The sequence below is a fragment of the Cyberlindnera jadinii genome (genome assembly GCF_001661405.1).
Source record: "Cyberlindnera jadinii NRRL Y-1542 unplaced genomic scaffold CYBJAscaffold_4, whole genome shotgun sequence".
Lineage (NCBI taxonomy): Eukaryota > Fungi > Ascomycota > Saccharomycetes > Phaffomycetales > Wickerhamomycetaceae > Williopsis > Williopsis jadinii.
The window spans coordinates 569,654-593,361 of NW_017963655.1; the positions used below are offsets into that span (position 1 = coordinate 569,654).

General features: G+C 45.2%; 10 protein-coding genes across 10 annotated transcripts; 5 read left to right on the plus strand and 5 right to left on the minus strand.

Moving 5' to 3' along the window:
- Nucleotides 1-286: 286 nt before the first annotated feature.
- MYG1 (Myg1p) lies at nucleotides 287-1,261 on the plus strand (the record flags this gene model as incomplete). Its single annotated transcript, XM_020212615.1, has 1 exon — nucleotides 287-1,261. The coding sequence occupies one exon, from the start codon at nucleotides 287-289 to the stop codon at nucleotides 1,259-1,261; it is 975 nt and encodes a 324-aa protein (XP_020071406.1).
- A 1,662-nt stretch (nucleotides 1,262-2,923) lies between these two features.
- On the plus strand, nucleotides 2,924-8,227 carry BEM2 (GTPase-activating protein BEM2; the record flags this gene model as incomplete). The annotated part of the gene is made up of 1 exon (XM_020216323.1): nucleotides 2,924-8,227. The coding sequence occupies one exon, from the start codon at nucleotides 2,924-2,926 to the stop codon at nucleotides 8,225-8,227; it is 5,304 nt and encodes a 1,767-aa protein (XP_020071407.1).
- Nucleotides 8,228-8,399: 172 nt separating this feature from the next.
- Nucleotides 8,400-9,494, minus strand: OXA1 (membrane insertase OXA1; the record flags this gene model as incomplete). Its single annotated transcript, XM_020216324.1, has 1 exon — nucleotides 8,400-9,494. One exon carries the CDS (start codon nucleotides 9,492-9,494, stop codon nucleotides 8,400-8,402), a length of 1,095 nt encoding a protein of 364 aa, XP_020071408.1.
- A 187-nt stretch (nucleotides 9,495-9,681) lies between these two features.
- CYBJADRAFT_72806 (uncharacterized protein) lies at nucleotides 9,682-11,464 on the plus strand. The gene has a single exon (XM_020217900.1). It carries the CDS (start codon nucleotides 9,984-9,986, stop codon nucleotides 11,427-11,429), a length of 1,446 nt encoding a protein of 481 aa, XP_020071409.1. The 5' UTR covers nucleotides 9,682-9,983; the 3' UTR covers nucleotides 11,430-11,464.
- ADE2 (phosphoribosylaminoimidazole carboxylase ADE2) lies at nucleotides 11,465-13,431 on the minus strand. The gene has a single exon (XM_020217899.1). It carries the CDS (start codon nucleotides 13,175-13,177, stop codon nucleotides 11,501-11,503), a length of 1,677 nt encoding a protein of 558 aa, XP_020071410.1. The 5' UTR covers nucleotides 13,178-13,431; the 3' UTR covers nucleotides 11,465-11,500.
- Nucleotides 13,432-13,601: 170 nt separating this feature from the next.
- Nucleotides 13,602-14,747, plus strand: KIN3 (serine/threonine protein kinase KIN3; the record flags this gene model as incomplete). Its single annotated transcript, XM_020213155.1, has 1 exon — nucleotides 13,602-14,747. A coding segment is annotated over exon 1 (1,065 nt), but the record flags the coding sequence as incomplete, so codon positions are not given.
- A 104-nt stretch (nucleotides 14,748-14,851) lies between these two features.
- Nucleotides 14,852-16,141, minus strand: ADE1 (phosphoribosylaminoimidazolesuccinocarboxamide synthase). Its single transcript, XM_020214740.1, has one exon. The coding sequence runs from the start codon at nucleotides 16,010-16,012 to the stop codon at nucleotides 15,107-15,109; it is 906 nt and encodes a 301-aa protein (XP_020071412.1). The 5' UTR covers nucleotides 16,013-16,141; the 3' UTR covers nucleotides 14,852-15,106.
- A 694-nt stretch (nucleotides 16,142-16,835) lies between these two features.
- On the minus strand, nucleotides 16,836-18,173 carry SPI1 (Spi1p). Its single transcript, XM_020217901.1, has 3 exons — nucleotides 17,287-18,173; nucleotides 17,192-17,250; nucleotides 16,836-17,116 (listed from the first exon to the last, which is right to left on the minus strand). Exons 1-3 carry the CDS (start codon nucleotides 17,729-17,731, stop codon nucleotides 16,940-16,942), a joined length of 681 nt encoding a protein of 226 aa, XP_020071413.1. The 5' UTR covers nucleotides 17,732-18,173; the 3' UTR covers nucleotides 16,836-16,939.
- SNG1 (Sng1p) lies at nucleotides 18,052-19,972 on the minus strand. Its single transcript, XM_020214741.1, has one exon. The coding sequence runs from the start codon at nucleotides 19,845-19,847 to the stop codon at nucleotides 18,261-18,263; it is 1,587 nt and encodes a 528-aa protein (XP_020071414.1). The 5' UTR covers nucleotides 19,848-19,972; the 3' UTR covers nucleotides 18,052-18,260.
- A 1,624-nt stretch (nucleotides 19,973-21,596) lies between these two features.
- CYBJADRAFT_167053 (uncharacterized protein) lies at nucleotides 21,597-22,763 on the plus strand. The gene has a single exon (XM_020214742.1). It carries the CDS (start codon nucleotides 21,641-21,643, stop codon nucleotides 22,724-22,726), a length of 1,086 nt encoding a protein of 361 aa, XP_020071415.1. The 5' UTR covers nucleotides 21,597-21,640; the 3' UTR covers nucleotides 22,727-22,763.
- The last annotated feature ends 945 nt before the right edge of the window (nucleotides 22,764-23,708 follow it).

Below are 23,708 nucleotides of genomic sequence, written 5' to 3' on the forward strand. Positions count from 1 at the left end.
TTAAGTTTTTCTTGGGCAACCGTCAGCTGCCCCTACCAGGAGGAGGAATTGGAACACCCGGACACCCAGAGTGATTACATAATCCCACCGCGAACACGTTTTGCAGTGTTGCGCCAACCCGGAGAGCCGCCCCGGTTGTGTGAAAGTTTTTCCGATGCTCATCGAATCAAAATTTGTGCGAATGTAAGAAATTTGCGACCGCTTTGACCCTTTAGCAAAACTCCAACCTTCAATGGAACCACAGCTGAAGAGGCCGAAAGTTGAGTCGTCTGCCGCTAATAACAACATGTCAATCACCACTCCTCTACGGATCTGTACACACAGTGGCTCTTTCCACGCTGACGAGGCGTTGGCGGTGTACATCTTACGTCTCTTGCCAAAGTTCAAAGAGAGTACGCTTGTGAGATCACGTGACCCAGCCAAATGGGAGGAGAGCGATATCGTTGTTGACGTTGGTGGTAAGTACGACGGCGTCAAGTTCTTTGATCATCACCAGAGAGGATTCGAGGAGACCTTCTCTGCCGATTTCCACACCAAGTTGAGTTCCGCAGGGTTGGTGTACAAGCATTTCGGGAAAGAGGCCATTGCGCAAGTTATCAAGAGCGACGATACGCATACATTGGAACTCCTGCACAAGAAGATCTACGAGGAGTTCATCGAGGCTGTTGATGCCAACGACAACGGTATCAGCGTCTACGAAGAGACGTCCAAACCGAGATTCAAGGAAAACGGCTTCAAGCTTTCATCCGTGGTACATTGGTTGAATCCGCTGTGGAACGAGGGTGACAGCGATGCTGATTTCGACAGACAGTTCTTGCTGGCGTCTGAGTTCATGGGGACCACCTTCGTCAACGTTGTGAGAAACTTTGGATTGGGATGGTTGCCTGCAAAACAGTTGGTTCAAGACGCATTTGCTAAGAGATTTGAAATCCACGAGTCTGGTAAGATCATGCTCTTTGACCAATTTGCGCCATGGAAGGACCATCTCTTCACCATTGAAGACGAAGCTGGTAAATCTGGCGAAGTGTTATTCGTGCTCTTCCCAGATTCAACAGGTAAATGGAGAATCTCTACGGTTCCAATCCAGGGGAAGGGCTTTGAAAATAGAAAGGCATTACCAGAGGAATGGAGAGGTTTGAGAGACGATGCTCTTAGTGAAAAGACTGGAGTTGAGGGATGTATCTTTGTACATGCCGCAGGGTTCATCGGGGGTGCACAGACCAAGGACGCTGTTATCAAGTTGGCTCAGATGAGCTTGTAATCGTTATAACTTGGGGGTATTTAGATTCTTTAGATGCATATTTTTAGGTGAAGGTGGGCCAGGGCCCACACACATATCTCCTCCACACCTCCCAGTAGTTCTATATCGGCTGCACTCTGAAACAGCTCTCACTGCAACAGGCTGGCAAGAATAACACAAGCTCCCCATTTCGTATCCTAACCTCACGCTCTGGGCTTGGAGAACTGCACAAGTACATGCATCCTGTCAGGGACGCACAGCATCCTACCCAGCCTCCAAAGCACATCAGCTGGGACAGCTTGTGTAGACGTGCCGTAAAACAGCAGTAATGGGGGACCTAAACGACCGGACGTCACGGCTTCCCACGATGAGTCTCTCTCCACGCTTATTTAGGCACTGCTGATGTTATCAAACACCGAGTGGGCCTGAGCCCACTGCTCTGGAAGAGGTTTCCTGTATACACTTCACCAGCACGCCTCATCGGGGGAGGGGGATGAGAATCCCTGACACTTGTCTTCAGAAGCGTGAAGCCCTGATGAGACCTTTCCGTTTTTACAATCAGAACCTCACCTATGAGCACACTATATCACATTAACTGTACCAGTGAGCTGAGCATTCCGGTGATGATGTGATCTTCATCGTACACCAATTGATCGTCTCTTCACGTCCCAGAAGGCCCACCAGGCTGCGCGTACCAACGCTTTTCCAATGCTTCCCAGGCTCAGCCTATAACGAGCGCGCGAGCCCAAAAGCCCCCAAAAAAATAAAAAAAACGTAAGATGGCGCGCGTGGACGCGTGGACGCGCCCCAAAAACCCACAAATCCAAAGGGGAGTTTTCTCGTGTGTGTGTGTTTTTTTTTCCTTCGCACGCTCTTTTTCTCCCTCCTGGGCAAATCCCAAACGGAGGGGGGAAAAACACACACATTCTCCTCTGTGAAGTCACCAACTAGTTTTGAGAGGCGGTTTCAACGAATATAAGCACACTTCATTGCGTAAATTTGCTATACTTTTCTGGATTCATCTGCTTGTCTGTGAATGAGCTTTGTCGACTTTGTTAGAACTTGTGAGTTAACTGATTTGTTTTGTTGTTTTTCTTGTTTCATTGTTTCATTGTTTTGTTTACGTTGTTTACTTTGTGTCGCTGGTGGGAAAATGTGTGTAAACGGTGTTTGTTTACAAATGAGGTTAGCTTGAACACTGGACGGCGGCACGGTGAAAAGAGCATGGCGGTTCCTTCATCTCACAGGGCGGGAAGGTGCTATGCCATTGGTCTCAGTGGGAATCGTCATCAAAGCGGACATTGGCCATTAGTTTTGATCGAAACTCATCCGCCCAACGGTGAAGTTCCTGTTCCCATTCTCTTCCTGTGTGTGTTTCTACCGTCCCGCTCGATTTGCGCCGCCCTCGGACCTCGTCCCACACACATCAAAGAAAAACTGGCCAAAGTAAGCTGGAATATTGTGTGTGTAACGGAATGTGTTTCACACTGCTCAAAGGAGGCTCTCTTTGCCCAAATTTTCCAAACCCTTGTACGTATACACACAGAGGACACAATAGGGTTAGTGGAAAGAAGTTGAACAAAACAGGTACGACAAGAAGAGTGAACACGTCGAACGTTGTGTGTACTAACGATACGGGTGAGATATAGAGGGAGGAATCAGCTTTTTTTTGCAACGGTCACGATGATGAAGAAATGGTCTTCAAGGCGCTCAAGACGTAAGAGCGTTCAACCGGAGAGAGAACCTTCAAGTCTACAGGAGGTTTACACAGCCAATGCCGGGAGCCGGAGTCATTCGCAATTGTCATTGGACTCTCAAAGCACTCTCAATGCGCCAATAGCGTCCACGATGGTTGGGTCTGAATCGCACAGCTCCTTACAGTCTTCTGTGTCGCAAGGTAATAGCAACACGTTTGGCTCTGCAAGCCAGACAAACACGTCAAAGGCTAACGGCAGTACGCTGCAACTTTCAATGTCCTCTTTGAATGTTTCGTCCAAATCGAGGCCATTCACATATGAGAACTATGACACCACAGTGGTTAAAACGGGATGGATCAACAAAGGTCACAATATTACCAATTGGTCAAACACAAGCTCTGACTCTTGGAGAATTTACAAAGCTGTGTTAGAGGGACCTGTACTCTCGCTCTACAAGCTACCACAGGAGCTGAACATCAAGTCATTTGACGTGAAAAGTAGCGCTAATAATCATAATCACCATCATGACAACAATCCTAATAATGGAGGAATCACAGGCAGCAGCTGTGCTTCAAACAATAACAACATCAATGATAACTCAGATATTCACTCACTACGACAGAAGAGAATGTCCCAAATATCACGGTCTGACCTTAAGGCAAGCATAAGGGCACAGAAAGCTCAACTTGAACAAGAGGATTCGAAAACCGATGCTTCTTCCAAGAAGTTGAAATATCTATCTGAAGTTTATCCACATCCTGATCTACAACTCAGCGAGACTAACTCGATCACTTCTGGTACACTCGAGGCAATGTGCCATACAGTCCTGTTCAATACTTTGCACGATGACAAATTATCGTACAATTTACTTATGGTGTTACCTGTCTTTGGAGACCCAAAGGACTATCTGAGGTACTTTAATGCATATGCAAATGCGTTCATTGCACAAGGCAGAGTGACAAGGTCTAATCCGGGTTCCAAGGTTGTGATCTCAAATAACACTGATTACGCAGTTAGACAGAGATTGGGGTTGGTGGTTACAACTTTCATCGATTCCTTCCCAGGAATGCTTCTAGATGATGAGATTTCAGAACTTTTGTTCATTTTGGTCAAGGGATTATCAAGTTACGATGAGAGGTTAGCACATAAGCTTAAAATTGATTTGACACATCGTCAAACCTACATGAAGAACTTGACGAGTTATAAATCTTCACCATATAACCCCTCAGGCTCAAAAGACTTAACCATTGTGGAGAATTTCCTTAAATTGGATCCAAAACATTTGGCGGAACAGATAAACATCATCGATTTGAAATTCAACAGCTTGTGGAATCCCAAATCGGATGCATCTCTGCTATACGAATTGAAAAATCTCACCTATCCAAGGATGAACCCACTAATATTTAATTACAACACAAATATCCATTACTTGGGAAGGTTAATTGTTACGCATTTATTTGCAGTACATGATCCAATTCATGGGGAGGTACAACGTTCACGAGTTTTAGAGAGATGGATTGAAATCGGTTGCATCTTTGATAAAATGGGTGATATGGTCAGTTGGTTGGCAATTGCCACGTTAATTTGTTCGGTGCCGATCCTGAGGTTGAAAAAGACATGGTCCTTGGTTGATGAAAGACTATTGAATATTATATCGTCCGAATGGGCACCAGTGGTTTTCGAACTTGACAGAAGAAATATCGTTTGTGAAGCAAGTCACAGATCGTCATATCATGTTATTGCACCCCAGGGATTGGGTGAGACTTATTCCAAAGAGGATGTCGTTCCGTATTTTGGTGATTTGACGGTTAAATTTGTCCCAAACTCGCCTCTCAAACAATGTGAAAAGAAAGTTCAAAGGGTAAAGATCTCCTTCAGCAGATGGGATGACTATCTGTCGATGGTGACAGATGTCGAATCTTTGAAGCCAAGACCTAAAGTCGAAGATGAATCGCTTCAATCTCAACTCTACAATTTCTTATCAAACCACGTGTCATTAGAGCCATTGACTCTGTCTTCAGTTATGGAGTTTAGTATTTCAAGTGAACCGGCCTCAGTGGGTGCCTTTCACCATGACGAAGCAAGAGCTCCGTTGACGACGGGTTCGTTTTTACCAGTTTTATTCACTGAGATAATACCATCTTACAAAATCTTTAACCAAAAGATTCTCATTGGGGCTGGTGGCTTCGCTATGCGCTCGGATCTTGATGACACAGGATCGTCGGATACCATGAAGTTAACCAGAGAACAACAAAACGGATTTATCAAATCTGTGAAGAATACACTTGGTTGTGGTTCCAATAAGTTACTTGTCGGTGAGGATCTGGTGTTTAAACCCATTTTGACTCAAAATGATACGAAGAAAAATCCATCGTTGATTTTGCTGGAAAATCCTTCAAGTAGAAGGCTGTCCATGATTTCAAATTCACGTTTCTCTGAAATTGCTCTGGCCGATGCTGATAACGATGATAATGCTCTGGCTAATGGAGTGTTTGCAGGTCTTGATAGCTCTGATGTCTTAAATACTTTGATCAAACCTTTAAACGTTGCGTTCAATGCTGGAACATTTGATAAAATGGTGGATGTCTTGGTTTTGACCGCAAACGTCTTCTCGAAAAAGATCAAGAGGTCTGAGGCTGAGAAATTCCTGCTGAAATCCAACCTGCTAGACAACCAATATGTGAAATTAAAGATGGACAACGGTGTCTACACCTCAACGTTCTTTGCAACGTATAAGAGTTTTGCCACCACTGCACAGCTTATTGAGGCATTGTCAAAAAGGTTCAGTGGTTCTAAATCAGTTTCGATCTCTATTAGCCATTTGAACTCCAACTCTGATAGCACCTTCCCGGATTGGGATAAAAATGTCTCGTCAAGTTCGCCTGAGTTAAATTGGTCTTTTGTTGGCAATGTGCAAATCGGAGTCTTAGAGGCCCTTTCCATCCTAGTCACAGACCACTATGCAGATTTTACAGATGATCTCAAGAACAAGCAATTGTTTATCGACTTGCTACGTCTGATTGATCGTGAAATTGTAATCGTGTGGCCGGAGACACTCGCTCAGACACCTGATGATAGTGAAGTCAAGACGGAGCTTTCCAACCTCTATGCTGTGTTGTCAACTTTGTACAAGAAAATCCGAAAATCATTCATCAAAAGATGTTATAGACCATTGGATTTATTCCCTGAACAATTGAATTCATCTGTTGATAGTTTGTGCATGGTTCCCTTACCAAAGGCTCTTGGGGAAGCAGAATTGTTTGTGGAGAAACTGGATTCATTCGTCAACCACCTTTCATCTGCTGTCACCACTTCAGACTGGATTGAAGTCTCGGAAATTATTGAAAGCCAAACCGGTAGTTCCCTGATCGGATTCTACAGATACAAGAGTTCTTCTAATGATCTAGAAAAACTTCAGATCCTGAATATTTTCTCATGGATTAAGACACTTTATAGTGATAAACCTGATGGTCTTATTATTGACAGAGTTCCGCCAACTGTTCGAACACTCTTGAATGCACACGATAATTTGGAAAAATACTTCAAACTCCAAATTGTGAACACGACAATTAGTAAGGATGAACGAATTGCCAATATTCAAGCTATTTTGCAAATTTTGAGCATCGCCAGATTTAGAATGAGGGGTGCTGCTATATTTGATGAGTCTTGTGAATCTGAATTTGGAATTGCATCAACGATACCATCCTTTATTGAATCCGCAATATTGCAAGCTATTGTTAGCCCCGAATCTCGTGCATTCCAAGGAAGTTGGTATCCTGTCTCTGGATCACATACAAGTATTTCTGAACTGTTAACCGATTTGAACACTCAAGATCTCTCGGAAAACATGAAGTCACCATTAACACCATGCCCAGGCTGGTTCATCGAAAGACTAATGGAAGTTTCCAATTGTGTGCCTCATCATGCTTTGATTGATACCAATCTGATAAACTTTGACAAGCGTCGTTTCACTTATAACTGTGTTTCTAACATAATGGCATTATACTATACAAGTGATAGGGAGTCTGTGGAAGTTGATAATAACGATTATGGGTTCATTTTGAAATCAAACTTGGTAATTTTACCAAAATTCAACGATGTTTTGGAAACTGCTCAGTTAGAGAACACCGATCACAGCGCGACAAAGTTATTTGATAGAACATTGGAATTTGAAATCGAGAAGAACATGAGGGATGCGCTCAAAAGGGACGACCTGAATAACCAACAGATGGAATTCAAGAGATCTCAATTGCTTGCCCAAGCAAGTCGGTCATCTGCTTTTGGCTCAAATGAGCATTTAAGTCTGTCAAATGATTCTCAGCGGAGAAGTCGTCAAACCAATATATCTCCTTCAAAATCTACTGGTATGAAGAGGCTTGGAGGGCTGCTCAAGTCTGTCCGTCCATTCTCCATAAGTGTTGGTTCTGGCTGGTCAGGGTCTGATAGAGTAGTTCATCCGGATGAACTTCCAGACGTCAATCAAGTTGATCTCAATGGGAAACTTTCTAAGCCATACCAGCAGATTACCCTTTTCCACCATAAACCATTATTTGTTCATTCAAACATCGAGGGTTTCTTCAAAATAGTCAGTGAAAATAGTGGCGAAGAGTATTACTTCCAGGCCACTAGTAATTCCGAGGCTCAGAGCTGGATTTCTGCCTTGAACATGTGTAAGAGATACACATATCTATCTAGTGATGCCCAAGGCTTAACGAGTTCGAAAGTGTTCGGTGTTCCAATATCTGATGTTTGTGATAGAGAAGGTACTTTGGTTCCTGTTGTTGTGGAAAAATTATTAAGTGAAATTGAGAAGAGAGGGTTGGATGAAACTGGGCTTTATAGAATTCCAGGTTCTGTCGGCAATATAAACTTATTGAAGCAAGCGTTTGACCAAGGAGAGGAGGTTTCTCTGAATCACGATATCCATACCATTGCAGGATGTTTTAAGGCATATCTAAGAGATCTTCCAGAGAGTTTATTCACCAGTGTTCTATTACCAGAGTTTGTCTCTTCCACCAAGAGCGGGGACTTGACCCAGAACCTGCGGGTCCTGTTGGTACAACTACCAGAACACAACTACCAAGTCTTACAAAGACTGTTTGGCCATCTGCACAAGGTTGTTCAACATTCAGATTCTAATAGGATGGATGCTGTGAACCTAGCAATTGTGTTTTCGATGAGCTTTATCGATGGTGACAATGTTGGTTTCAGTATGGGCTCAGATTTAGGCGCATTGCAAAGCATTTTACAGTGCATGATTAAGGATCCAGATTCTGTATTCGCTGGATGAACCAAAAAGAAAACGAACAGAAGCTGTGCTGTTATTAAAAAAAGACGTTGTATAAGAGGCAATGAACATCTTATTATTATATATATTTCAAAGTCATGTTTGGTAATACTAACAGGATGTTGTTGATATTTACAAGTTTCAATGGAGAGAGGAAAAGATCATCAACACATGATTAATCTTTCTTCTTCATTTGAGATTTTCTAACAATCTTGATATGGTTGTTTTGTCTTTGCTTTTGAGCGAGCTCCTTTTGCTCATCCTCCCTTGCCTTTGACTCTGCTCTCTTCTCTGCTTGCTCTCTTGCTCTTTCCATGTTCTTTCTGAAGGCATCCATAATACCCTCTTGTGGTTTGCTTGGATCTACTGGAGGTGGTGGAACAATTTCTGAAAGTCCCAGTGCCTTTCTGAACGACTTTTGCTTCAGAACAAAACTCTGCAACACAGAGAACAAACCGTTGACGAAGAAGTAGAGGACAACGCCTGAGGAGAATGACATCGTAGCCGGGATGGAGATGAGTGGTAAGATTGTGAACACCTTCATCATGGCTGGAGAGAAGTTCTGAGCACCAGTCTCACCACCGAGTCTCATGAACCCCATAATCACCGCAGCAGATAAACATTGCAATCCGAGGTAAGGGTCAGTTGCAGTCAAATCTTGGAACCAAAGGATACCTTGGTTTTGGAAACCATCAACCGGGATGTTTGCCATTGAACGTAAGCCGGAAAAGAACCCAATGGCCAATGGAATCTGAAGCATTGGGGCCATGAGGTAACGGTTCTTGATACCATTGGCAGCAAGCAACTTCTTACGTTTAAGCATGATGGTCTGGGTCTCAGACATCTCCACGGAAGCCATCATCTTGGCCTGTAGTTCGTCCAGCTCAGGCTTGATCTTTGCATTCTTAGCCATCATGTCAGAGGACTTCACGTAGAGTGGGAACAAGGCAAAACGAACACCGAGCGTAACAACGGTGATTGTAGCCCACCATGGCAATCCAGTGGACACGTGCACAATCTCCATCAGGTGTTGAATCAAATCTGGAGGCCACCACCAAGATTTGGCAAGTCCAACAGATTGTAAGTACCCCCACTGCATTGATGCCTCGCCAATGGCTTGCGAGGCCTGTGACACAGAATCAGTAACGGAGTCAAACGACGGCAGCTGCTTTTGAATCTCAGAGGCAACCTCGGCAGCACTGCTGGAGGAGTTGAATCTAACGTTGGAGTGGCTAAACTGGGCCCGTGGTGCGATGAAGCCAGAGGCCATTCCAACAGGAGCCAAACGAATCTTGCAAAGGGAAGAGTTAGTAACAATGGCCTCTTGTAAGCACCACAACAAGCCGTTGCGGTTAAAAGTCCCTGGAGAACGTCATCCATACCGTTCTAACTGAGCGAATCAAAGAGGTTCTAATCATCATTGGTGTCTTTAATCGTCACGGCTTCCCTCCTCTTGTCGTACTCAATGGCCGATTTGTTCATCCGTAAATGTGGAAAGTTTTCCGGTGAAAAATTCGGCTAGTGATTATGTAAGCACGAGACTAGCCCTTCTCGAGGGACTAGACATTTTCGAGAAGAGACATTCGAGACTTTTCCTGTGCGGACAAAACCAGAGACAAAGCCAGAGACAAAGTCATCGACAACGCCATAGACGAGGACAGACGGCGAGACTCAGTGCTTGGACCAGGTGACTTGTTGTTCGGTGTGCTTGGACTCTTGCTCGTGTGTGTGTGTTACTTGCTCGCTGAACTTGCCTAATATGTTACGTTTCTGCTCCAAGAGATGGTACACGACAGTATCGTCCGATGAGGTATCAACTCTTCTAAGGAACCTCTCAAACAAGCCGACAATGGAGACTGCCAGGAGATTTGAGTCTCTGGTTGAGCAATTGGATGATGTCTCTGAGAGATCAAGGCTCTGTGATCAGGTGCTGGGTAAGCTGCGACCAACTACAAAGGATTCAATGCTCATCACAACATTGAACCACTTGCGAGTGGAGGACACGAGTCTGGCGAGCATTTTGAATCTACTGCACATAATGACTACACTGGGCCAATCCAACGTGAAGAACTTGAAGGAGGCTAAGTATATCACTCAGTTTCTGTCAAAGTACTGTGATTCCAATATCAATTTGGTTCGTACATTGGAGAGACTTGTTGATGAATCGCTAACACCTTTGAGTGCGAATACCTTGATAATAATGTATATAAGGACAGGCGATCTGTCAAAGGCATTGAAGTTCCTGCTAAGGATATCACAGCAGAATCTAAGGATACGAGACTCGACCGTGGAGATGTTGATGATGCACTGTTCATATAAGGGTGATTTCCACTCTGTTCGTATCGTTAAAGAGATTGCCGACTTCTTCAAGTACGAAATCTATCCACGGACTTGGTCAGTGGTGTACTCCTGTGCCATCGAACAAGGTGAGATAGCGTATTGTCGAGAACGGCTAGGCCATATGCTGTGCTATACTTTCATAGAGAATGGAACCATAGTGGCTTTAGCTGAGCTTCTGGAACGCCATGCTTCAATAGGCGAAATGGGTTCCATACTGAAAACAGCAAGAATGAAATCTTCACTGACACCTGAACTTCATGGAAGATTAAGAAGAACGATGGTTGAATCGTTTGCCTTGAGAGATGGATTCAGAAATAGCTGGAAGTTCCTATCTCAGAGTCACGAAAAGGGTATGTTGGAAGTCATAGACTATCCAAACCTTTTGAACAAATTTCAACTGACTTTGAGAGAAGGCCAAGCTGATGCTCTGTTGATAAAGATGCAGTCAAATGACCCCGTGGAGGTGAAATGCTTCTATCTTTCATTGGCAATTGCAAAGAGCGTTGAAGTGGATAGATTGGAAAATATCATAACAATCTTGATAACCAACCCAAGGCTCAAGAGACACCTGAACGAAGAATCAATATGGCAGCTAATATGTGGCTTAAAGAAATCTGGCGATAACCATCAACTGGATATGGTGTTGACTTTATTGCTATCTTCACACTTAAAACTTTGGAAGCCGAAAACTGTGAATCAATTGCTCAAACTGGTATTAGAATCACAGTATTGGTTCAAAGCCTTTGAAGTGATAAAGATAATACGAATTCCAAATTACAAATTTGATGAACAGGTTGCTTCAAAGATCAAGTCACTCTGTCTCGATAACAACTTGGACCTCAAGACGATTGAGATGTACATGTAAATAGTTTTATTCATCGTGAGTATTATACCGTGGAACTAACCACACCTCTGCTTGCCTGTACTTAGAACCATCTAATACTTTTCATAACCAACGCTTTCTAATCTTTCAGCTTTGGTCAAAACCTCCTCCTCTTGTTCGAGTAAGAAGCTTTGCATCTCAGTCAGGTACTTTGGCTCACTTGTTCCCAGGATTCTAATTGCCAACAGAGCAGCGTTCGTGGCGTTGTTGATGGCAACAGTGGCTACTGGAATGCCTCTAGGCATTTGGACGATGGAGTGAAGCGAATCAACACCATCCAAAGTCGAGCCTTTAACTGGGACACCAATCACAGGTAGAGGCGTCATAGCAGCAACCATGCCTGGCAAGTGAGCAGCACCACCAGCACCTGCGATGATGGTCTTGATACCACGTTGGTGGGCTTCAACAGCGTATTTGCTCATTCTGTGAGGAGTTCTATGTGCTGAAACAATGGTGACTTCGAATGGAACGTTGAACTTCTTCAAGATGTCGGCACCTTTAGCCATCACTGGCAGATCCGAGTCCGATCCCATTATTATACCAACAACCGGCTTCACCTTTCCAGACCCTTGTTCAACTTCAAGTGTATCAGTTTCACCCATGATGTACGCTAGACGACGTTCAGCCTCGGCCATGGAAGATGCCACAACGTTAATATGGCCCATCTTTCTGGCAAATCTCGTACTCTTTCCGTACAGATATACAGAGGCACCTGGTGTTTCTAGTGCACGTCTACAGGTCTCCAGTTCACCGTTTGGCTCCTTTGTTCCCAACACGTTGAGCATAATGGCGTTGGTGTTCGAGGTGGTCAAAGAGGTAAAGCCCTTTGGCAGAGGCAAGCCTGCAACAGCTCTGATGTGTGCCTCGAACTGTGACGTGACACAAGCATCAATGGTGTAATGGCCAGAGTTATGTGGTCTTGGAGCAATCTCGTTGATGAGGAGCTCACCACTGGCAAGGAGAAACATTTCAACACCAAAGATACCAGCACCTGGGAACGACTTCACAGCGTTCTGAGCCAGCAGCTGGGCCTTGTATTGGATAGAGTCGGCAACACGAGCTGGAGCATACACCAAATGGCAGATGTTGTTCTCATGAATGGTCTCCACTGTTGGATAGGCAAACACCTCACCTTCGATGGAACGCACAACCATCACCGCAAGCTCCTTGACAAAAGGAGCCCACTTCTCAGCGTACAACGGACGGTCGTGAAGAACCTTGAGGGCTTCAGAGATGTCATCGACACTCTTCACAACAAAGTTACCACGGCCATCGTACGCCAAAGTTCTCGATTTCAGCATGAATGGGTAGCCAAACTTGTCACCAACAGCCTTCAGCGCCTCTGGAGTACTCTCCACGGCAACAGACTCAGCCACTTCGATCCCATGCTTGATCAAATGCTCCTTCTGAACATACTTATCCTGGATTAGCTTGATAGTCTCAGGCAATGGATAGCACTTGACATGTGTGGTTTCCACGGTCTTGGCCAGGGCATCGGCGTCAACGTGCTCAATCTCAACAGTGAGCACGTCACTCTTAGCAGCCAACTGAGCAATGGCAGAGGCATCGCTGAAGGATCCGTCAACGTGGTCGTCAAGTGCGTTGATCTGCTTAGCTGGAGCTCCAGGAGCATCGAGCACAACGGTCTTCACGTTCAATCTATGGGCTGCTTCGACGAGCATGCGGCCAAGCTGGCCACCTCCAAGAATTCCAACAACCTTTGAGTCCATTTCTATGTGTTACTGTGGTATCGATCTACCGACTTGCGAGTATTGCTAGCGAGAAATGGGAGGAATTGGAGATAAATGTGAAGGGAGATGAGCATCAAATTTACAGCAAATTTCCCCTTCGTTGTGCGGTTGCCCGGTAACGTGGCCCGAGTCAGGAAATTTTGAATTGGATCACGTGACGTGCTTACATAATACCTGAGTCAGCCATGAGTCTCAGCTCTGATTACATAAGTGCTTAGTAAGCAGAAAACTTCCCACTTTAAGCCTTCCGGGCATGTTCCCGAAAGGGGAAAAGGTAAACAAAGCATACGCTACCAATTCCATCACAGCTCGCCCTGGTGTTCTCTCTTCTTCCATCATCAGTGGCTCTGCCCTATGCCAGCAGGTCTCAAGGACATTCGATGTTAGGCCAATGAGCTCAGAGGACGGGTATGAGGTACTGGAACTCATAGGACGCGGGTCCTTTGGCTGTGTACGGAAAGTGCGTAGAATAAGAGATGGTCGGATGCTTGTGAGAAAGGAGATACCATATGGGCACATGAACCCCAAGGAGAGATCACAGCTGGTGGCAGAGTTCAGGATCCTGAGTGAGCTGAACCACCCAAACATCGTCCAGTACGTGCAACATGCGCACATTCCAGAACGCCACATGCTTTACCTGTACATGGAGTATTGTGATGGTGGAGACCTGTCCCGGATCATCAAGTCTTACAGAACTTCGAATGAGTACCTTCCAGAGAGTATGATTTGGAACATTTTCACACAGATCCTGATGGCCCTGTATAGATGTCACTACGGCACCAACTCCCCGCTGATCACCAATATCTACCGGGACCTCGAGTATCCCCAGATTACTGATAATACGCGGGTGATTATACACAGAGATATTAAGCCGGATAACATCTTCCTTGCGAATGGTAACTTCAAGCTGGGTGACTTTGGACTGGCAAAGTCTCTGAACAACGAGGTTGAATTTGCTACTACCTGTGTTGGAACACCGTATTATATGTCGCCAGAGGTGCTTCTCGATAAGCCATATGACCCACTGTGCGATATATGGTCATTAGGCTGTGTCGTTTATGAACTGTGTTCCTTACACCCTCCATTCCAGGCAAAGACGCATCTACAGCTGCAGAAGAACATCCAGAGTGGGATCTATCCTACGATCCCGTCTCATTACTCTTCTTCGTTGAAGAATGCCATACACTGTTGCATTCAAGTGGATCTTAACAGAAGAAGTGGCACCTATGACCTGCTACAGGACATCCACTTCAAGATCCAAATGAAGGACCTGCAACTGGCAAACTATGAGCTCAACTTGAAGGAATTTGAACGGGAATTGATGAGTAAGGAACAAGAACTGATACGTGCAAGGAAATCTCTTAACAACGAGCTAAACTACCAAAGAGAGCTTCTAGAACAAGAAGTTGAAGAGATTCGTATTAACTACCAGAATGAGTTCAACTATGTTGTGGAGAAGGAGGTCAGATCCCGGCTGAAACAGATCCAGTCTGGCCAATCGACTCCAAAGATGAAAGAACTACCAAGCCCAGTCAAAGGGAAAGAACATGATTCGTATAGATCTTCCATTGAGCGTCGTCCTTTACAATTGATCAACGATGAAGTGGTGAGCAAAAAGTATACAAAGGCATCTCCAAACGATACGTACTCGGTTCCAAAGCCTAACGCATTACTCACAAAGAATGCAAAGCTCTTTGAAAAGGCTCAAGTGCTACAGGACGACTCATCCGTGCTACCTTCGCCATTCCTTAGAAGGTTCAACAATAACCAACGCTGGTGAGTGTTTTGGTCATCGGAACCATTTATATAACGACCCTTTATGCATATATATTTATCATTATAACGTGTATTATCGTCAAACTATGACCATAAACAGGGAGGGAGGAAAGGCAAGTGTGTGTGAGCAATTTACTCCCATTTCTTACCTGTCAGTGCTTCATAGGCCTCAACGTACTTGGCTCTAGATCTAGTGGCAATGTCCTCGGTCATACTGACACCTTCTTTACCAGCGAGGCCGTTGGAAGTGAGCCAATCTCTCAAGAATTGCTTATCATAGGAGTCTTGGCCCTTACCGACTTCATATGTCTTCGCATTCCAGAATCTAGAAGAGTCTGGTGTCAACACCTCATCTACAAGCACAAGCTCGTTGTCATCATCGAGCCCGAATTCAAACTTGGTATCGGCAATGATGATACCTCTGCCGGCAGCGTACTCTTTGGCCTTAGAGTACAACTCAACGGCAACTTTACCAATCTTGTCGGCCAATTCCTTACCGACAATGGCCTCGGCTTGCTCCACAGAGATGTTCTCGTCGTGCTCGCCCTGTTCAGCCTTCGTCGAAGGTGTGAATATTGGAGTTGGGAACTCTTGAGATTCCTGAAGACCCTCCGCAGCCTTGACACCATGAACAGTACCGGACTTCTTGTACTCCTTCCAGGCAGAACCCGTGATGTAGCCCCTGACAATGACCTCCAGCGGAACCAGCTTGTACTTTCTCACCAACAGCGAACGCCCTTGTAGCTGTGACTTGTACTTGTCCTCGCTGAGCTCCTTAGGCAGATGGGCAAAAATGTCATCCACCTCTATAAGGTGTGTCTTGATGTACGGCTTGAGGAACTCAAACCAGAACTCGGACAACTGCGTCAATAGCTGACCCTTCTGTGGGATACCGTTCTCCATAATCACATCATAGGCAGAGATTCTGTCCGTTGCAACAAAGAGCAAGGTCTTCTCGTCCACTTCGTAGATGTCACGCACTTTACCACGCGCAACGAGTGGCAGGATGTTATCCAGGTTGGTTTGTGTGATTGACATCGCAGTGGTGTGTACAAATGTTCGTGTGGATGTGAGTCGAAATTGTAGAAGAGAAGAAGAACAACAAAGGGGGTATCAATTTTTTTTGGCTGATGAGATGAGATTTGATGAGGTTAATTTCCCCTGTTCTTTTGACTCGAGAAACATTCTTTCTGGAAGGGAGCAGACAAGGGTCGAACATGGAACCGGTCCGTCCCCCTGTGCGTCCATCTCGAGTGTTTTCCACTGCGCCAAAAACCAGCCCAGTACCACGTCGCGAATATTACCGCATTCGCCCATCTACACCCACTCGTGCATCATCTCGCAGACGTCAGCAAGAGGCTTTGGGAGCCATATGGCTCATTTCGTCTCATCGGTTTGGCTCATCATGCTTCGACTACCTGCACCGTTGCTGCCATGCTTATCTGTGCCATCAAGTCACTACCAATCACAATGAGCTAGATGGAATTACCTCCGTGTGTAGGCTAAACACTGGTGGATTAGGAGGGAAAGAGGCTGGCTTCCTCCCCCTCTCCGTCTCTCAGTGCAACAGTGGAGTCAAGCACTCAACCGATGTGCTTCCAGTGCTGTGTAGGATAAGTGCCTGTACATCGAGGTGTTTGCTGGTGGTGCTGATGCCAAAATTAGAAGGCTGGAGGTTCACGCGGACAGGCATGACCACCGTGGAGTTTTCTCTGTAACTGCTGTGTTGATGAGGATCCGCGAGAATGGACGTTTCACTCATGTCACGTCAGTGGAACCAGCAGAGCTTTTACTGTTCGAGGCTAAGTAGATGTTGCCATTTGGAAGATGGGCCACTGTCATCACTCTGTAGAGACCACTACGTGTAAAAGTGTTCAAAAAGGAGTAAAATTGAGAGTCAATTATAAAGAAAAGGGGGCCATTTGATATTTATAATGTGAGCTCATTTAGAAAGAATAAGTAAGCTTACAACAAAGCAGCGATGAAAACACCTGCAAGACCGGCACCGAGCGCAGCAGCACCGTTGCCGGTGTAGGTTTCGACAGAGGCAATGCTGGTGGTGGAGACTTGGGCCTTCGTGGTGACAGTTGTGCCTGGAGCCTCTGTCTCTGGAGCCTTCGTGGTGACAGTTGTGCCTGGAGCCTCGGTCTCTGGAGCCTTCGTGGTGACAGTTGTGCCTGGAGCCTCGGTCTCTGGAGCCTTCGTGGTGCCTGGAGCTTCACCAGACTTTGCAGTGCACTGTGGTGGAGTCTTCTTACCAGAAGCAGTGGTCTCACCTGGAGCAACGGTCTTGGTGGTAGCGGTGGTCTCACCTTCTGCGGCCTTGGTGGTGGTGGTAGCAGTGGTGGTGGTACCTGGTGCCTCGCCAGACTTTGCTGTGCACTGTGGTGGAGTCTTCTTACCAGAAGCAGTAGAGGTGGCAGTCTCAGTCTCACCAGAAGATGGAGCAGCAGTGCCCTTTGGCGTACACACTGGTGGACTGGCCTTGGTAGAGGCAGTGTTGGTTGGAACGGTGCAGTCATCAGAACAGGTTTGGGTGGTCTTGATGGTACATGGGCAGTCAGTGATGGTCAAGGTGGTTGGCTCTGTGACGGTGATGGTTTGAGAGTTCGTGATGAAGGTGGTTGGCTCTGGACAGTAAGTGGTGAACTCCGTAACGACAACATCGTGAGTCACAGTAGTGATCTCAGTGGTGTTCTCGTAAGCAGCTGCAGCATACGCAACAAGAGAAGCAGCGACAATGGACTTTGAAAGCATTTCTTGAACGATGATTATATAACGAGTGAATTACAACAGCAGGACTTGAACGAAGGATTGGACATCGCAGTGACGATACTTCGAGGCATTTATATAGTGAACTCACATCCTCATCTCCCCGAGCAGAGCAAAAGATCACCATTCACACATGCATGTATGATGTATTGAAGGAAAAGCGCTAAATATAGGCAGCTTCCACTCTCATCAAAGGCACTCTCACCACGCAAACGGTAACCTCCACCCACTCCTCAGTCCGTCCAGTTGCAAAAATAGATGTCATGAGGCATCTCTACGCACTTGGGGTTAAATATTAACGCAGAGCTTTGTTTTGAATATGTACATCGGTTCAAGCTTAAATGGGAAAGGCAGTAACAACGAAAAATATCTCTTGAGCAACACTGGAGTGTTGCTGATGGACATGGTGGGTAGACACCCCAATTAGGCATTAGAGTGTTCGTTCTAGTGGGTCTGCATTCAGCTCTCAGTCGTGTTCTTTCCTGTTTTGGTTGGCTTTGTCTGTCATCCAGTATCAATTGGCCTTTGCTCTTGCTTCCGCTGCTGCTCTCTTGGCCATCACTGAACCGACGTGCTTGAGTACAAACGGATTGATCACAGTGTTCAGCACGATCCATACCACCAAGATACCGTAGTTTCGCCCCAGATTGCCCTTCCAAAGGTCTAGGAAGATCACCTTAAAGATCTCGTTGGCCTGGTGCATCGGCATGGCGTAGCCATACCGGTAAAAGTTATTTGTCAGTGCCATAGCTGAGAAACTCGGTGAAACGTTCATGATGACGAACGAGATCAGCCAGACACCCAAGAACGGTGGGTTGTGGGCAAATATCACCATGCACACGTTATCGTTGGCACCACCAACTGCTGCCATTGTGAGGTATGTTGAGAACCAAAAGATGACAAACCCTGCTCTTCCAAAGGCCAGGGTAAAATCGATCTGGAATATAGCACTCACTGTGCAGATGAATAACGATAGCACTAGATAGGATATGTGGTTACCAAGAAACCTGTAGAGCATATAATGTGGGATCTTGACGTGAGGCAACAGTATCGCGTGCACCTGGCCAAAGAAGTTGAAGAGAATGAAAGAGCTGATGAGAAGGAAAATGAGACCAACCTGTAACGGAGCTAAAAGAATGGAGTTGTAGAAAGGACGATAATCCAATTCGCCAAAGTATGGGTTAACACTCACTGTACTGGCACTCATAAACGTCAAGAGTTGTTCGCTCGACAGCATGCTGAGCAACTCCGATAGAAGCGTTGGGAATACCGTGCTTTCGAATAACTGTGTGAGTTCCTCAATTACTGCAAGAATGGTTGACATACCAGTGGGGTCTCTGCCACTCTCATAGACATATTGCACTTGCATAGGCTTTGTAGCCAGCTCGCCGTTGTAGTAGTTGAGAAGCCCTAGAGTGGCATTCGCAGACACATGAGTAGCAGTCCAATATTCACGATGGTGCACTCTTTCTATGATTTCAGCAGTCAAGTTGGTATAAGGTCCAAAGAACTCATCAATCTCTTGAGTTCCGTTGAGAATCGTCCAGTCACCCTTATGTTTGAGCGATGTATTGATGATGTCCATGTATGCCTCTCCGATGGTTTGGTTCACGCCTGTCATGTAGTCATCCTCAATCACCACGAGCATCTTCACCTTCACCAGGTGCGACTGTCTGTTGTACAAGGACCCCCAGTAAAGCGAGAAACTGGCAATGATCAGGCATCCAATGATAAACCACACCATGATGAACTTCACAGCCACTTTGATTCGAAGCTGCTTCACTGACGGATCAAACATGCTGACTCTCTGTGCAGGGGCACCACGGTGCCCCTCTCCAGTAGCAACAGCAGCTCCATCTCCAGCATTACCAGTGCTAGGCGTTGCACCAGTGGCCTTCTCATTGCTCGTACTGTCGCTGCTCTCAGCACCAGACTCCTCGTCATTCCTCGTCTGTGTGTAGTTCTTGGTCAGCTGATCAATGCCAATGATGGAGCGTGCAATGTCAGTGCCCGTGATGTACCGGCTCAGCTCGTTCGGCTCCTCACTTCCAACACGTTCAGCGGCATCCACAACACCAGATGGCTGTGCTTGGTCGGACATTATGCTGTGTTCTATATTACCTGTGCTCCACTGAACTACTCAAAATGGCCTCCTATACAAGCCACCATACAATTCAAACACCACCAACAGATCAAAACACACACCTCTTATACTTGCTGAATTACATAATAGATCTGTTTGCATTACAAATCCATGTCTCTGTATTATAAACATATAAATGATGAGCTCTTAAGCCCTGCGTTGCTACGGTTCAGCCCGTGCTTCCTCGGCCGTCGCTATCCGCACCCACGGCCATCCGGGCGCGGAGCCCAGCTACTTTAGGAAGTTGAGGCCGCGTAGAATGTCTGGGCTGCAAGTGGGCTCTGGTGCCCTTTAACTCCACCAACGATGATTGGCAGTCTAAGAGCTGTGTAAAGCACTGTGGGTGTTCACGGTTGGGCAAGGGCTTTGAGCTTTGCACGCTGTGCATCTTTGGGCGCCGAGGGCTTCCGTTGCGACGGGGGAGTTTCGTGGAGAGACCCCTAGTGCGTAGTTCTGAGATGAGAGCCCGTGGGGGCTCATCTGTGTAGTTGTTAACAAGTATATGTGAATATATATGGGTGTGTGTGTGTTGGTCATTGTGAGGAATGCCACACCGTTGTAGGCTTGTTACCCTGGGAAGGCGTGAGCTGTAGTTTCCCGGTGTTGACTCTGAGCTCCTCAGCGTTTATGATGGATGGTTTGGTGTTTCAGCCATGGTCAGTTTGGGAAGAGACCAGGTTGGAGGCCGTGATATGTAACAATGCTCACGTCAAAATTGTAGATGCTTGGGTACCGTTTTCTCTTGTATTTTGGCTGTTTAGAGGTGACGCAGTGCCTTGGTAGTCCAAGGTCGCTGTGCTCCACAGGCCCTGGGACTTGTGCCTTGTTACAGCATCAGATTGGCATGTTTCATAGCGCACAGTCATAACCTTTGTACGTTCCAGGACTCTCCAAGCGTGTAAGTCTCAGTGCTGCTAGCATCATGAATAGGACATAACACACCAGATCTGTATTCTGTATTGTTTTTATCCAGCAAGGAGCTGAACTTTGAATAACTTTGTACGTACAAATAGGTAGATTAAAGACACATGAAGGTATGCGTTCAAACACACACACGGCTACTATGTTTACTTGTAAGATTATCCTCATATATAACTCATAACGAATCCAGCAGACACATCTTACGTTGTCGTCTTCAATCACAAAGTTCTTAGATCTTGGTGTGCACAAGATTCTAAGGATATTCACTCAAACACGATGTTCGTCCTCAGGACTTCTTGCATCATTTCAATGAACCATTTCAGTGAAAATGAGCAAGTTTAGCCATATTTGTAAAAGAAGTTTCCCTTTCGGATGCCTTCAGCAGGTATGTTACAGTACTAACACCTAGATTATAGCGTGTATGGGGCGTTGTTTGTTTACCTATAGCTTGCAGAAGAGTGTAAAATCTCCAAAATGAGCAAATATTTAGCCTTAGCAAGAGCCTGATTAAGCCATATGTGTATATAAAGGTGTCAATCCCGCTCAGATCTTGCTAGAGATCCCATATTGTCCCATTTGCTGTACAAGAATATATCATTATTGGCTATAACAAAATGACCTACACTCGTTTAACTATTCTGCTTACAATCTTCTCAACAACCATCTTGGCTGCAACCAGTACTTTCAACATGGTCCTTGAGGCATCTGATACGCTTGTTGAAGGATTTTATCTGTCCAGTATTGGTTCACGTGTTGATATTACCAAAGCAGAAAACTCAATGTCAGGTTACATTAATGATGACGGTCAGTTGATAGTGGATGGAAAACCAATGGGTGTTGGGAGAAACTTTTTGGCAACAGTTGCTAGCTCTTCCTATTGGTCTGTGTCCTACAATTTCACTATTGAAGATAGCTACCTAAAGCTCTATGACTCTGACTTTCACGCAGTGCCAAATGGTGAAGGTTTGGGTGATTATGTGCTTGGCTCTGTCAATGCTGCAGCTGGAAGAAGCGATATGATCGAAGTTAAAATACTTGCAGTTGATTCTGATGGTAATTCAATCACTGATTTCAACCCAAATGTGGTTGTGTCATCTTCCTCAATCTCTTCTAGCTCTTCTGACTTTTCAACCTCTTCTGATTCTTCAACCTCTTCTGCCTCCTCAGCCTCTTTTGCCTCTTCAACTTCTTCGGACTCTTCTGACTCTTCAACCTCTTCGGACTCTTCTAGCTCTTCTGACTTTTCAACATCTTCAACCTCTTCATCAGAAGAAGAAACATCTTCATCTGTCAGTTCCACCGACGAGATCACTTCAGCAGTTACTTCTGAAGAGATTACATCTTCGGTGACCCCCACTGCTCAGTCATCTCTCTCCGTATCTGCATCTGATATTTCTGCGGATTATTCATCAATTGTTACCCAAATGAGTTTCAGCAACATATCTACTTCTACCGTTTCTCTTGATAAAACAACAGTGGTCACAATTACCTCTTGTGAAACAGAATCTTGTACTACCGGAGTCTTTACCACTGGTATCACTGTTGTAACTGAAACTGTTAATGGTATGGTCACCGAATACACAACCTACTGTCCAATTGAAACTGCCACAACAGTGGTGGTGAGCTCAAAGGAAACAACACCTGAAGCAATAACTACACAGGAAGCCAATACACAGGAAGCCACTACACTGGAGACTACCGAAACCACTGGTACTGAAGCCCATGGGACAGAAACTATAAAGTCTGCAACCACCATTACCAAGACATCTGGAAGTGCCTCCAAAACTACTACTAGTGCAGCCACCTCAACTGTCGAAGGCACTACCTTTCCAGAAGTTAGCACTTTCCAGGGTGAGGCATTGCGGTTGGGATCATCTACTCTAGCTCTGTTAGGTTTTTTGATGCTCTTGGCTTAATAAGTTGCGTCTTATAAATTAATATTGAATTAAATTTACTATCTTTTGAATTGATATGATAAAACTCATAATATGCATAATTTCAAAAAAAACCTATAAATCACATACGCTGTACAAAAAATCCCTGAGTGACCTTTCAACTTATTGGGTCATACTTGTAGTTTAAGCTAGGATATTGCCTGAGCAACTATTGCTAGATACGATATATAAGCGCTCTCTGCGCATATTTAGAGGACAGTTAATTGGTTTGCAGAGACCAATCAATGAGGTAATTATATATTGGCCATTCATCACGATGTAAATGGACAGCGAGCTATAGATGCGCACAACACTGAGAGCCCCAGAACACAATGGAATGCACGTTTTCGAGATAACTGTGATGTTAATCTGCCATTATATTTACTCCAATCAACTACACGGTTACCGTAAGATGTGATCAGGTTGAAATGTCAGATAAATTGTAATGTGTCGCGTTGTCGTTAGATAAGCTTGTGCCATCAATTCCCACAAGTTGTATAAAATAGGAACAAGAAAACACCGAATACATTGTGCCATTCTCACACCACTGTCTTCAAGATAGTTGAGACTCCATGGACATCACAACTGAAGTACAAATTTCGGGGTTTAAACGCTACATACATTTGCATAAGGGCCATTGAATTGTTGAATTTTGCAATTTGTACAGGTAATCACCGGAGCCGGTCGGTTGGAATTAAGACAGCTTCACCTAAAAGTTGAACTAAAAATCCCCACATACGTGGTCATCGGTATGTAAGCAATGGTATTAAGTAGCTTTTGCTGTTCTATTACGTTACTGACATGGGGAGGAAGATAGAGGCGGGAGATTTACACTCTAACGCTCTATGTGTGTAGTACTGAAGGATAAATCTGGCTCAAAGTTGGAATCCCTTGGTAACCGAAACCTCGGCTTTAAGTACAATTCGTCCTCGTACGCTAGACATCTTCCGAGTCTTGACCATGT